Source organism: Onychomys torridus, chromosome 5, assembly GCF_903995425.1.
Source record: "Onychomys torridus chromosome 5, mOncTor1.1, whole genome shotgun sequence".
NCBI classification, from domain to species: domain Eukaryota; kingdom Metazoa; phylum Chordata; class Mammalia; order Rodentia; family Cricetidae; genus Onychomys; species Onychomys torridus.
Window position 1 is genome coordinate 51,477,270 of NC_050447.1, and position 12,229 is coordinate 51,489,498.

At 44.7% G+C, this 12,229-nt stretch overlaps 1 protein-coding gene across 1 annotated transcript in view; it reads left to right on the plus strand.

The window, feature by feature from the left end:
* The first annotated feature begins 5,464 nt into the window (after positions 1–5,464).
* Positions 5,465–12,229, plus strand: part of LOC118584316 (AFG3-like protein 1) — a 31,487-nt gene continuing 24,722 nt past the window's right edge. Inside the window, exons 1-3 of the mRNA XM_036188490.1 lie at positions 5,465–5,650; positions 10,372–10,459; positions 11,134–11,208. Of these exons, the coding sequence (XP_036044383.1) occupies positions 5,513–5,650; positions 10,372–10,459; positions 11,134–11,208 (301 nt within the window). The 5' untranslated portion in view covers positions 5,465–5,512. The remainder of the gene's footprint in view (positions 5,651–10,371; positions 10,460–11,133; positions 11,209–12,229) is intronic.

Consider the following 12,229-nt stretch of genomic DNA (forward strand, 5'->3'; position numbering starts at 1 on the left):
AATGCACAGCTCCCTTCAGGTTTCAAGTGTTAGTTTTCTTTTGATACTTTTATTTTAAAATAGGCAAAACTTGGGGTTGGGGATTTAGCTCAGTGGTAGAGAGGTGCAAGACTCTGGGTTTGATCCTCAGCTCCACATACAAAAAAAAAAGGCAAAACTTCCTATTTGCCCATTTTCTGGATTCCCTAAATGTTAACATTTTGCCCTGTTCATTTTGTTTTTATTTTCTGCGTGTACACTTGTGAGCATGTGTATGCCTGTATGTATGTGTGTGTAATCATTTGTTATTAATTTTTAGATACTGCCCCTTCTAAATTCACATTTATATTCCTCTAGAATATATTTTTTTTGGGCTGGAGTACTGGCTTAGCAGTTAAGAGCACTAGTTACTCTTGAAGAGGGCCTAGTTCATTCCCAGCGCCCACATGGCAGCTCACAACCATCTGTAACTCCAGTCCCTTAGAATCTGATGCCCTCTTTTGACTTTTGTAGGCACCAGGCACGCATGTGGTACACATACATACATGTAGGCAAAATACTCGTACACATAAAATAAAATAGATAAATTAAAAAAAAATTTTTTTTCAGCCAGGCATGGTGGTGCCCACCTAATTCCCAGCACTTGGGAGTCAGAAGCAGGTGGATCTCTAAATTCAAGGCCAGCCTGGTCTACAAGTTCCAGGACAGCCAGGGCCACACAGAGAAACTCTATCTCTAAAAACAAACAAAACAAAAGAACCCAATAAGTAAGTAAATAAATAATATTTCATGTCTTTAATTCACCTATCAAAGTTAAGATTTTATTCACAGGGCTGGGTGTGGTGGTGCACACACCTTTAATCACAACACTCAGGAAGCAGAGGCAGGTGGATCTCTGTGAATTTGAGGTCAGCTTAGTCTACATAGAGAGTTGCATGCCAGTCAGGGCTATGTAGAGAGACCTTGCATCAAAAAAACAAAAAACAACAAATCAGAAACTTCTGTTCACACCGGGGTGCAGCTAAACTGGAAAAGAGCATGTCTAGCATGCATGAAGCCTTGGGCTTGATCTCTAGCATAAACTGGGCATAGGGGCACAGGACTATAATCCAATACTCTCTGGAGGTAGAGAGAGGAATACCAGGAGTTCACAATGACCTTTGACTGCATAAATATGTCTGAGGGCAACTTAGACTATATGAGACTCTGTCAAAACAGAAACCAACTTAGGATGCAGAGGCAGGGGGACCTCTGAGTTTGAGGCCAGCCTGGTTTACAGAGTGAGTTCCAAGACAGCCAGAGTTCCACAAACCCCAAACAAAACAAAATACAACCCAAGTTGCCTTTGCTCCTGCAAGGTCAAATATTTGAATGACAAGTTGGTGGAACTGTTTAGGAAGGATTAGGAGATGTGGCCTTGTTGTGGAAGATATGTCACTGGGAGAGGGCTTTGAGGTTTAATCAGGCCCAGTCTCTCTCTGCCTCCTGCCTGGGTGGGCATCAGGATATAAGCTCTCACCTACTGCCCAGCACTAGGACTGCCTGCCTGCCTCCACACTCCCTGCCATGGTGGTCATGGACTCACCCTCTGAAACTGTAAGCAAGCCCCCAATTAAATGCCTTGGTCAAGGTGTTTTGTCACAACATTGGAACACTAGCCAAGACACCTGGCTAAGGTGGCACATTAGTTACTTCTTCATTGCTGTGCCAATACTTGATAGAGCAGCCTGAGCTGGGCATGATGGCGCACACCTTTAATCTCACCACTTGGGAGGCAAAAGCAGGTGGATCTCTGAGTTCAAGGCTAGCATGGTGTACATAGTGAGTTCCAGGACAGCCAAGAATCCACAGACAAACCCTGTCTTAAAAAAAAGAAAAAGGCCGGGCAATGGTGGCACATGCCTATAATCCCAGCACTCGGGAGGCAGAGGCAGGTGGATCTCTGTGAGTTGGAGGCCAGCCTGGTCTACAGAGCTAGTTCAGGACAGGCTCCAAAGCTACAGAGAAACCCTGTCTCGAAAAACCAAAACCAAACCAAACCAAAACAAAACAAAACAAAAACAAAAAAACCCCAAAAACCATAACTTAAAAGAAGGCAAGATGTAGGCTTATGGTTTCTTGAGTCCACGATCTTGACTCCACTGATTCTGGGCAAATGGTAAGGGAAAACACTGTGGTGGGAGAATGTGTATGAGGCTCTGTATTCCATGGCAGAGAGCTAGGACCACATGCCTTCAAAAGCATGCCATCAATGACCTACTTCCTTCTGCTAGACTCCAGGACCTAAAGTTTCCACCACTTTCAGAAACAGCTGAGGACTGAGTGTTTAACACATGAATTTGTGAGGACTTTTCATATTTAAACCCTAACAGGTATGTGCCAGCTTTCCCCATTATATTACTGTTTATGTCTTTGTTGATAGTATTAAATGTGGAGATATTTGGAGACTAAGGAACTATCTATCCAGTTCCTGTTGTAACTTCTATCAATTCTAGCATCCACTAAATTATTGCTTAACTTGGAGTATAATAATTGTGAGATGGTGATTGATTCTATCTGCGTTTATGAGTGAGGTTTTAGTATAGAGGTATCCAACCTTCTGACTTCTCTCGGCTGCAATGGATGAAGAATTGCCTTGGATCACATATTAAATATACAAATACTAGTGAAATGTGGAGCCCTGTTTAGAAAGTCTTAAAATCATTGAGCAGGTCCCAAGTTTGTGATCACTGATAAATGAATGTATCTAAGTAATATAACTTTATTGGTTAAAAAACAATTTTTTTAAATAATAAAAGTAAAAGGGGGGCTGGGAAGATGGCTCAATAGTTAGGAGCACTGGCTGCTCTTCCAGAGGTCCTGAGTTCAATTCCCAGAAACTACATGGTGGCTCTCAACCATCTATAATGGGAAAAAATTTAAAAAACAAACACAAACTTTAAAAAAAATAAATGTAAGAAGAGGGACACAGAAAACTAGTTAGATGTTTCACATGGTGTTTGATAAACCAGCTCATCAATATCTGGTTTGAATACCAGTGGGATGGTTCAGAAGGTAAGGGTGCTCGTTGCCCAGCCCTGGGACCACATGCTGGGAAGAGAGCTGACTCCTGACCATCACTGCATGCCAAGGCCCAAGGTGCACCCACCCCTGCTTTGGTAAGTCAACAAAAACATAAGATGTCTGGTGTGCTGGAACTAGTTGAAATTATGTGAGTTCTCAAATGTCAGATGTTTTGGTTCTAATTTTACTGTTTCATCCTTGAAAGTAGTTGCTCACAAATATAAGCACTTCTAAAAAGCAATGGCATGAATAAGGCATGATTATGAAGCCTAGAGCATTTGTTCCTGGGAAGATTCCATCTGAAAATTAGAAGGGATCTACTAGGTTGGCATGACGGCTCAGTGGGTAAGGGTTCTTCCTGCTAAGGCTGACCACCTGAGCTCCATCATCAGAATGGTAGGAGAGAACAGACTCCCACAAGCTGACTTCCAGCCTTCACACTCCTCCACTCAGAGAATAAGAGAATTCAAAACAAAAACAAAAACAAACAACAAAACAAACAACAACAACAACAAAACCAAAATGCCAGGTAACATGTTCCTGGAAACTGAAAATGGAGCTGTAAATAGGACAAAATATTGCTTTCCCAGAAACCCTGAAATTTGTTTTCAAATTCCTGTATCAAATTGAAAAGCAAAGCTACATATTTTTGTTATTCACAGGGCTTTGCTTAGGTAGTATATAGACATCCATTAAATAGTGTGCCTTAACTTGATCTTGCTATCATTTCATTTAAAATACTGTTATGATTGGAATCATTGCATTGATAAATTGGATTTCACCTTGAAGACACATGTGTAATTCTGGAACTCGCTTTATTGACCAGGCTGGCCTTGATCCACCTGCCTCTGCCTCCTGAGTGCTGAGATAAAAAGCCTGCACCACCACACCTGGCTGACACTGTCCATTTTATTCTTAAGTTCTGGCACTTTTATTTTTTATTTTTTTGGTTTTTCAAGACAGGGATTCTCAGTGTAGTTTTGGAGCCTGTCCTGGAACTCGCTCTATAGACGAGGCTGGCCTGGAACTCACAAGAGATCTGCCTGCCTCTGCCTCTGGAGTGCTGGGATTAAAGGCCTGTGCTGTCACTGTCCAGGCGGTTTTTTTTTTTTTTTTTTTTTTTTTAAAGATAGGGACTCTCTAAATAGGCCTGACTGTCTGACGGTCCTGGAACTTGCTCTGTAGACCAGGCTGGCCTCAACTCAGAAACCCACCTGCTCCTGCCCCTGCCCCCTGCAAGCTGAGATTAAAGGTATTCATTGCCACACCTGGCAAGTTTTTAAAAACTGATTTTAAAACTTTGTGTTTGAGTATTTTGCCTGCATGTATGTATGTGCACCATGTTTATGCCTGGTGTTCACAGTGGTCATAAGAGGGCAGCAGATCCCCTTGAACTGGGGTTACAGATGCTTGTGATCTGTCAGGTGGGTGTTGGGAATCAAATCTAGGTCCTTGGCTAGAGTTCTTAACTGCTAAGCCATCGCTCCAGCTCCCAAGAACTTTTCTGATATTATAAACTACTTTATAACATGACACAAATCATAAAAATCTTTTCAACATTTCGTCTTGACTAAGCCATTTACTCCAAAAAGAAAATGATGTCACCATAGGCAGCATGGACACATTGAAGAAATTCTTGGGCCTGACACTGTAGCCCTGGCTGGCTTGGAATTGGCTTATCACTTGTAATTTGATGTCGAGGATAATTACTTCCTTTGCTTTTGGCACTATGGGTGACAAAGGCATCCAGGGGACTTTCCCCAGGCATTTCCACCTTTGAAACATAGACATAGCAGCCTCCATGCTCTTAGAATGTTATCGTTACCCTGTACTACCCTGAAGAACTCGGGTGCAGCAGACACCCACGAAGGAGCACAATTTGTCCAGCCCCACTGTCCAGAAACTGGTTCGTTCTGCATTCCCAGGGGCCAGACGCGCCTCCCTAGTGTCGAGCCCACATTTCTGGTCAGCAGAACTGCAGGCGAAGTAAAACTGACGTGGCTGCATATACCAACCAGCTAACCAATCAAAACGAAACAAAGGTCCCCGAGGGATAACAATCACGCAAGACGTGTACCAAACAGTTCCTTTGTTCACCAGAGGTCGAAGCACGTCTAGGCTAGATGCGAAATACCGGGAAACACCTCTAACCCACGGAAGGAGAAGCAAGCTCTAAGAGTTGTTAGGTGACCCGCCCAAATGACTGGTGTCATTGACAATGACACATTTAAAATACGTCTAAATGCCTTTGGTGCCTAGGTCCGGGTCACCTGTCATCAGCCATCAAGCCGCGCAAAGCCACACTCCCGTTCAGGATCTTAAAAAGCAGGGCTGCGAATTGGCCACCTAGAAAGAGGGTCCGAGCCAATGCTGTGGCCTGCTGCGCACGCGCGCGCACCGGGGCGTGGCGCACTATGACCCGTCTGCTGCGCGTGCGCGCGCCTAGGCGGCGCGAGTTTAGGGCCGGGGGATGTTACTCCGGCTGGTGGGGGCGGCGGGCAGTCGGGCCCAGCCCTGGAGTTTCTCCAAGTTGTGGCGATGTGGCGGCTGCGCAGGAAGCGGCGTGGCGGTCTGGAGCAGCGTGAGGGTCGGTGGCATTGCTCGGCAGGTGAGCAGGGAAGCGCCCTCCACAGGTTTCAGGCGGCGTGGTGGGGGCTTCACCGGACGTCGCAGTGACGTCATCCGCCTGCGGCTGGGTCGGGGGCAGCCACTTCCGGATTTCTGGTTTAGACTCCACCAGTGTCTACCTACCGCTGATCCTAGCACTTGAGGGTTTGCAATATATCTTTCAGCTATTTTTTGGGGGGGGGGAGGGTCCCCATTGAAAAGGTAGAATTCATTCATTAAAGAGGTGTAGCTCTTCACGCTAAGCAGAGAAAGATGGTCACCATAGGATTCGTGCCATGAATGTTTCGTTCTTAGTTTAACCTTACTACATATTTTACCATCCCTCACATAGAACGTGCATCTGCTATTACAGTAAGCAGACTCACTGTCCTATACCGCATAGAGAAAGGAATATTGGAATTACCCATGCGGATTCTCCATCTTTAAATAGATCTGTCTGTGTTATCACTCGTCACAGGGGCCGTACAGCTGTTCTTCCTCAACTCCTCTTTGCTTCTGTTGCTCCCCCCCCCCGCCTTTTTTTCTTGTCTTTTTTGTTTTTTTGTTTTTGTTTTTGTTTTGTTTTTCGAGACAGGTTTCTCTGTGTAACTGCCCGAGCTGTCCAGGACTGTTGTTACCTCCTTTTTTCTTCTTTTTCTTTTTTATATATATTTATTTATTAAAATTTTTTTCATTTTACATACCAACCCCAGTTCCACCTCCCTCCCACTCTACCTCCATCCACTCCTCAGAGTGGATAAGGCCTCCCATGGTAGTCAACAAAGTCTGGCATACCAAGTTGAAAGAGAGCCTAGCCCCTCCCCATCGTATCAAGGCTGAGCAAGGTATCCCACCACAAGGAATGGGCTCTAAAAAGCCAGTAACTGCCCGAGCTATCCAGGACTGTTGTTACCTCTTAATATGCCGTAGTGTTGTGTAACTTTGGATGAGCAAATGTCCATTTACCTCAGGGCACTCATGACAGGTCAAAGAAATGATTCCATCTCTCTAGCTTTGTGAACTAATGAGTTTATTGGAATTAATTATGGGGGCACTGGGGAAGAATTTCAGGAATGAGTCAGTCAAAAGCAGTTTATCATTAAAAGTCACACACATAGGCAACAACCCAGGGAAAATGCATTCCCGGAGCTCCCTGCAAAATGAACAATCAGTGCCTCTACAGAGGGTCTCATCTCCCCAGCAGTTGTTTACTGCCTGTATAACTTTGTGGATGGGCCTTGTGAACCTTGTAATTTCCTGAGCATAAGGTTTATGAGCGTCTTGAGTTTTAAGAGCTTCCCTCCTTCCTCCAGGATCGAATCTCTGGATCTGGAGAAAATAGCTTCACAAACCGGCTAGGGAAATGCTCACAGGTTTGTTTCTAGCACTGTCAGCTGCAGGGTTGTTTTGTGTTCCGTGTTGCAGATCCTGTTCTGGTGGTTAATCTGTTGAAGATCAGTCATATAGTGAGTGTTATAGGTTGTTGTCCTATAGTCCACAATCAGTCACCGAACTGCTGTGGACCTGTATCTTTGTGAAAGAAGTAAGTTGAATGGTCTTTGAGTTGATTGTGTCATTTCCCACGGGTGAATAAATGTCTGTTCACGCTAGACAGAGCACTGGTAACAGACTAAAGAAATGATGTTTTGTGACACTTGTCCTTGGAGTCCTGAATGAACATCTGCCTACCTCAGATAGGGAACTGACAACAGACCAAAGTTATGGGTAGCATCGAAGTCCAACGTGGTGAACCAATAAATGGAGTTACTTACAGGAACAGAAATGACTCAGATTCAGATGCATCACCAAAGGCCACCCAAGCATGAGAGAAATTCTGCTCACAAAAGCTAGAAACCTGGAGCACACTGCACAAGTTTCAGGTAGTTCAGCAGGTTGGAGAGTGTCCATTTCTAGTGGCTCGGTTGATCTGAGATCAGGCATCTCAGCTGTCTGAGAGTCTTCTAGGCACCTTGGATGGCCTCTGCTTCATCCATGTTGCGAGGCTACTCTGCTTCTTCTAGGCAGTTCAGTCTATCTTTATTGTGGTGTGTCTTCTCTGAGAGTGAGTCTCAACAGTCTTTGCTGGTGGTGTATTTTGGGAAGGGAAGGGTCTAATGAATCTTGTTAACTATGGGACTCATGCCACTGAAGTTAGTTGGATTTTGTCTGGAACATCCTCAATTAGTTAGCTTGAATTTCTAAATGAAACTTCATTATTCTTAGATCAACAAAGCTCACTTCAAACACACAACTCTTGAGGCATAAGATATAATTTTGGTTCTCAAGATATTTTCTCTTGGGCTGGCTCCATTTCCTGTATGCAGCTCTCCGTATCTCACGGCTGTAGCATCTCTAGCCTCTTGGTATCTCTAACACGATCCAGACGTCTCTTTCACTGCTTCACAGAATGGCCTCTCATGGTTTCTGGCCCTCTCCAGCCTTCATGTAGGCACTGCCCTGCCATATATTGTCTGGCCTCAACAGCTCTCCTTAACCGCAGAGGAAGATTCCATAACCTCTTTACTCATGTATCCTTCATAACTCTAAAGCCAGAACCACATGCATCTACTGCCAAGTTTAGCTGCCAACTTGGGATGAGCCTTGGCCCCTTCAAATCACATTTTCAGCTTGTTTGATGTATTTTCCCTTCCTAGGATCAGGAAATCCTTTTACAAGTTGGAAGTTTAGCTGGTTGGAGTCTTGCCCTCCCTTTATTCCAGTGCAGATCAGGCCACACACCCCACACCCTCCCAGCTCCTTCTCTCTGTCAGCACAAGCCTTGGCTCCAATGTTACATTTCCTGGTGATCTTTTTCTTTTCAAGTTGTACATTTGTATTTCTTTTTTTGCCCTACTTTGCTGCAAGCCACAGGAAAACATAATGGGATTCAGCTACTATCACAAAAGCTACTACTTGGAAAAGTCAAGGACTTCTCCAAAGGTCAATTCATGGCTTAAGTCTTGGTGATATTTTAGCTTTCGTGTGTGTGTGTGTGTGTGTGTGTGTGTGTGTGTGTGCGCGCGCGTGTGTCTATTAGCTGGCTCCTAAAATGATTTTCTAGTGTGCTTCCAAGAACTCCTAACAGTATATTTATCTAAATGTCTATCAAGCATCCAAGGCCATACAAAACAACATGTGTATCCTAGGTCAGGCGGATAGCTTTATTTCTTGTGCAGTTCAGGGTGAGACCCTCCTTTCTTATACAGCCTTACTAATAGACCCCTCACTTCTTACCTAACCATCTCTAGAAATGTAGACTGAGCACATAGATCCCCTTTTTGATATACTAGCCAGTCATTAGCACTCATTTGACCTCCTCTTTACCACCCCCATTTTGGGTTGTAAAAGAAGGCCTGACAGTCTCTACCTGAGGAAAATTCTTACCTACCTTTATGACCCCATAGAATTCAAGCCTGGTGATCTTGGTTGCTATTGCTTGGGTTTGTAACTGGATTCCTGGGAGACTTAGGGGGAACGTTGAGATGGAGAATGGAGAGGGATAAGGAGGATTTTGACCAGAGAGAAAGTGTGGACAAGATGGAAGATGAGGAAGAGTCAGATGGGGAAGTACGAGCTGGGTAAGAATGAGATAAAAAGGACCTAGATGAGGCAGAGCTAAGACGAGAGAATTCAGACAGAACTTAGAGGGGAGAGTAGACTAATGTAGGGAAAAATCAGGCAAGAAAGGAGCTAGGCTTGAGAGCAGAGCTGAAGCTGTGTGGAGAGAAGTGACTCAGAATAAAGTGTATGGACTAAAGAGCTTTGTGTACACAGATTCATTTCTTTTCATCAAAGATTAATTACCAGCTGGTTGTAGATTCTTCCTGGACCCTGGGAGGGGACTATCGAGGGGCTGGACCCCCCATAGTCCTCGATACTACTTACTTTCTTTCATTGTAGACTTGTGTAAGGGTGATTTTTAATAACCATCTGGCAAAGTCAGTATCAGGCTGTCTTGAAAACTCCTCCACCAAAGAAAATAGTCCATTACTTTCTAATTTAGCCTCAGACAGAATCTTAGGATGAAGGCGGAAGTAGCCACATTCTGGGCCAAAGTGTCACAGGCATGCCTCGAGTCCAGGTGCTGTTAAAGTCCTCCTTCCCTCTGAAGCCTCTTGAGCTAGGCCTCCACATGGCCTTCGGCACTGTCTTCCAGACTCCATCTAGGATGGCCCATTAAGCTCTGCTCAAAACATTCAACCACTTTCTAGTCCATAATACCAAAGTCTTCCATGTCCCTCAACAGCAGCGACAAAGACAAAACAAAGGGAACACCCACACAGGCAGGTCTGTCACAGCAGTGGCCCACTGCCCGGTACCAACTTCTGTCTTAGTTAGGTTTCTATCCTGCTATAAAACACCGTGACCAGGTCAACTTACAAAAGAAAACACCTATTTTCGAGACAAGTTTCTCTGTGTAGCTCTGGCTGTCCTGGAACTCAACTCTGTAGACCAGGCTGACCTCAAACTCAGATCCGCCTGCCTCTGCCTCCTGAGTGCTGGGATTAAAGGCGTGCGCCACCACTGCCTGCCTGGATATTATAACTATAAAAAAATCCTTTGTGAGTTTTTACAGTGAATTTAGTTCATATTTATTCTGTTTGAATATCTAAGTGGGAAAACAACAAGCCCACACCTCAGTCCGAATTCTGTCCTGTCTTGGCTGCTTTAAGAAGATACTGTATCGCATTGCAGAAACAGCCTCATGGGCTCTCTTTTCAGTGTCATCAGGGGATATGCTTGCAGCAGTGGGCTCTGCAGGAAAGACTGACTTCGTTTCCTCCAAGGCTGTGTTCAAAACCCCCCAAAGGTATGGTACCTCATTCACTTTCTGCCTTCACTAGCGGCATGAATTTTATGGGACTAGTGTGACTTGCTCAGGGTGTCTCCCACAGTGACTGACCAGGTGGCAAGGGGGCGTGACAGCTAGCATGCTCACATTCTTCCCTTTCTAGTTTCCGCCTTGAGCCACACGGTAGCACCTCCATGCCTTTGTCACCTTGATACCTCACTGACACTGGCAAAAGAGAAACTGTCACAGAAGGGTGTCACGAGGTGAATCTCTTGGGGGGTGTGGGAATTCATGTGTGTTTCTGCATCGTTGATTCTGAGGATCCAGCCTCAGGTTTGGAAAGGAAAACAGGTAGACTAGTTACCTGGAACATAGTGGTCTATTGGAGCCCTTCAGAGTAAGTGTTCTGAGCGGAGGGACTGTATTCAGAGAAGCGTTTGGAGACCTCTCTCTCCAGAGAGTAGAAGAAATATTCCTTAGTCCATATGTCTGTGTGGACCTGGGACTGCATGTTGCTTTGATCAGGCAAGAAGAAAGGCAGGAAGGACAGCTAGCTTTCTTACTTTATCAGCCAGAGTTGAGTGTATTCCTGCTTTTCTGAGCGTGTGTGTGTGTGTGTGTGTGTGTGTGTGTGTGTTTGTGTGTGTGTTTTCCTTTTAAAAATACCACAACCTCTCCCTTTTGTCCCTAAGGATTTGAGAAATATTTTAAGAATAAGAAGAATGGAAGAAGTACAGACCCAGGAAATTCAGTAGCTCCAAAAAAAGGTAAAAAGGCCAGTTTGGTAAGTCAGACTATCAAGTTCTACATTTGATTATTTTTGTTTTTTTAATTTTTATTTTAAATGCTTAAGTGTTTTGCCTGCATGTGTGTTTGTGTACCACATACATGCCTGGTGCCCAGAGATGCCAAAAAGATCCCCTGGAACTGGAGCTACAGACAGTTGTGAGCTGCCAACTGGGAGCTAGGAATCAAACCTGGGTCCTGTCTAAGAGTTTCCAGTGCTCTTAACCACTGAACTCTCCAACCTCTATGAGTCATTCTTAAGTTGCATCGCAGTTTGGTGATTCAGATGGGTTTAACAGGTGTGTTTCACCTGCTTAGGTACCTAGGAGCATTAAATAGTAAGAAACACATACAAGCTAATTGGGAGGTGTAGTGTACATCTTGCTACCAGTTTTTCATTTTTCTTTTTTTTTTTTTTTTTGTTTTTCAAGACAGGGTTTCTCTGTGTAGCTTTGGAGCCTGTCCTGGATCTCATTCTGTAGCCCAGGCTGGCCTTGAACTCACAGAGATCCACTTGCCTCTGCCTCCCGAGTGCTGAGATTAAAGGTGTGTGCCACCACCACCCAGCCTTAATTGATCTTAATAATAAAAACCCAGAGCCAGATATTGGGTAAGTGTTGAAAGATCAGAAGTAAAGGAGACGGCCACTAGAGAGACTCCTTACCTTTACCGAAATCTTAGGCCAAAAGGGGGCTGAGCTCCTGTCTCCTCCCGCCTTATATTCCTCTCTCTGCCCAGCCATATCACTTCCTGTCTTTACCTCCCTAGTGCTGGGATGAAAGGTGTGTGACTCCCAAGTACTAGGGTCAAAGGCAGGAGATCCCAAGTGCTGGGATTAAAGGCATGAGCCTCCACTGATCTTCCTACTTCCTCGTCCCTAGTGCTGGGATTAAAGGTGTGTGCCACTACTGCCTAGCCTCTATGGTTAACTAGTGGCTAGCTCTGCCCTCCGATCTTCAGGCAAGCTTTATTTGTTAGAGCACAAACAAAATATCACCACAA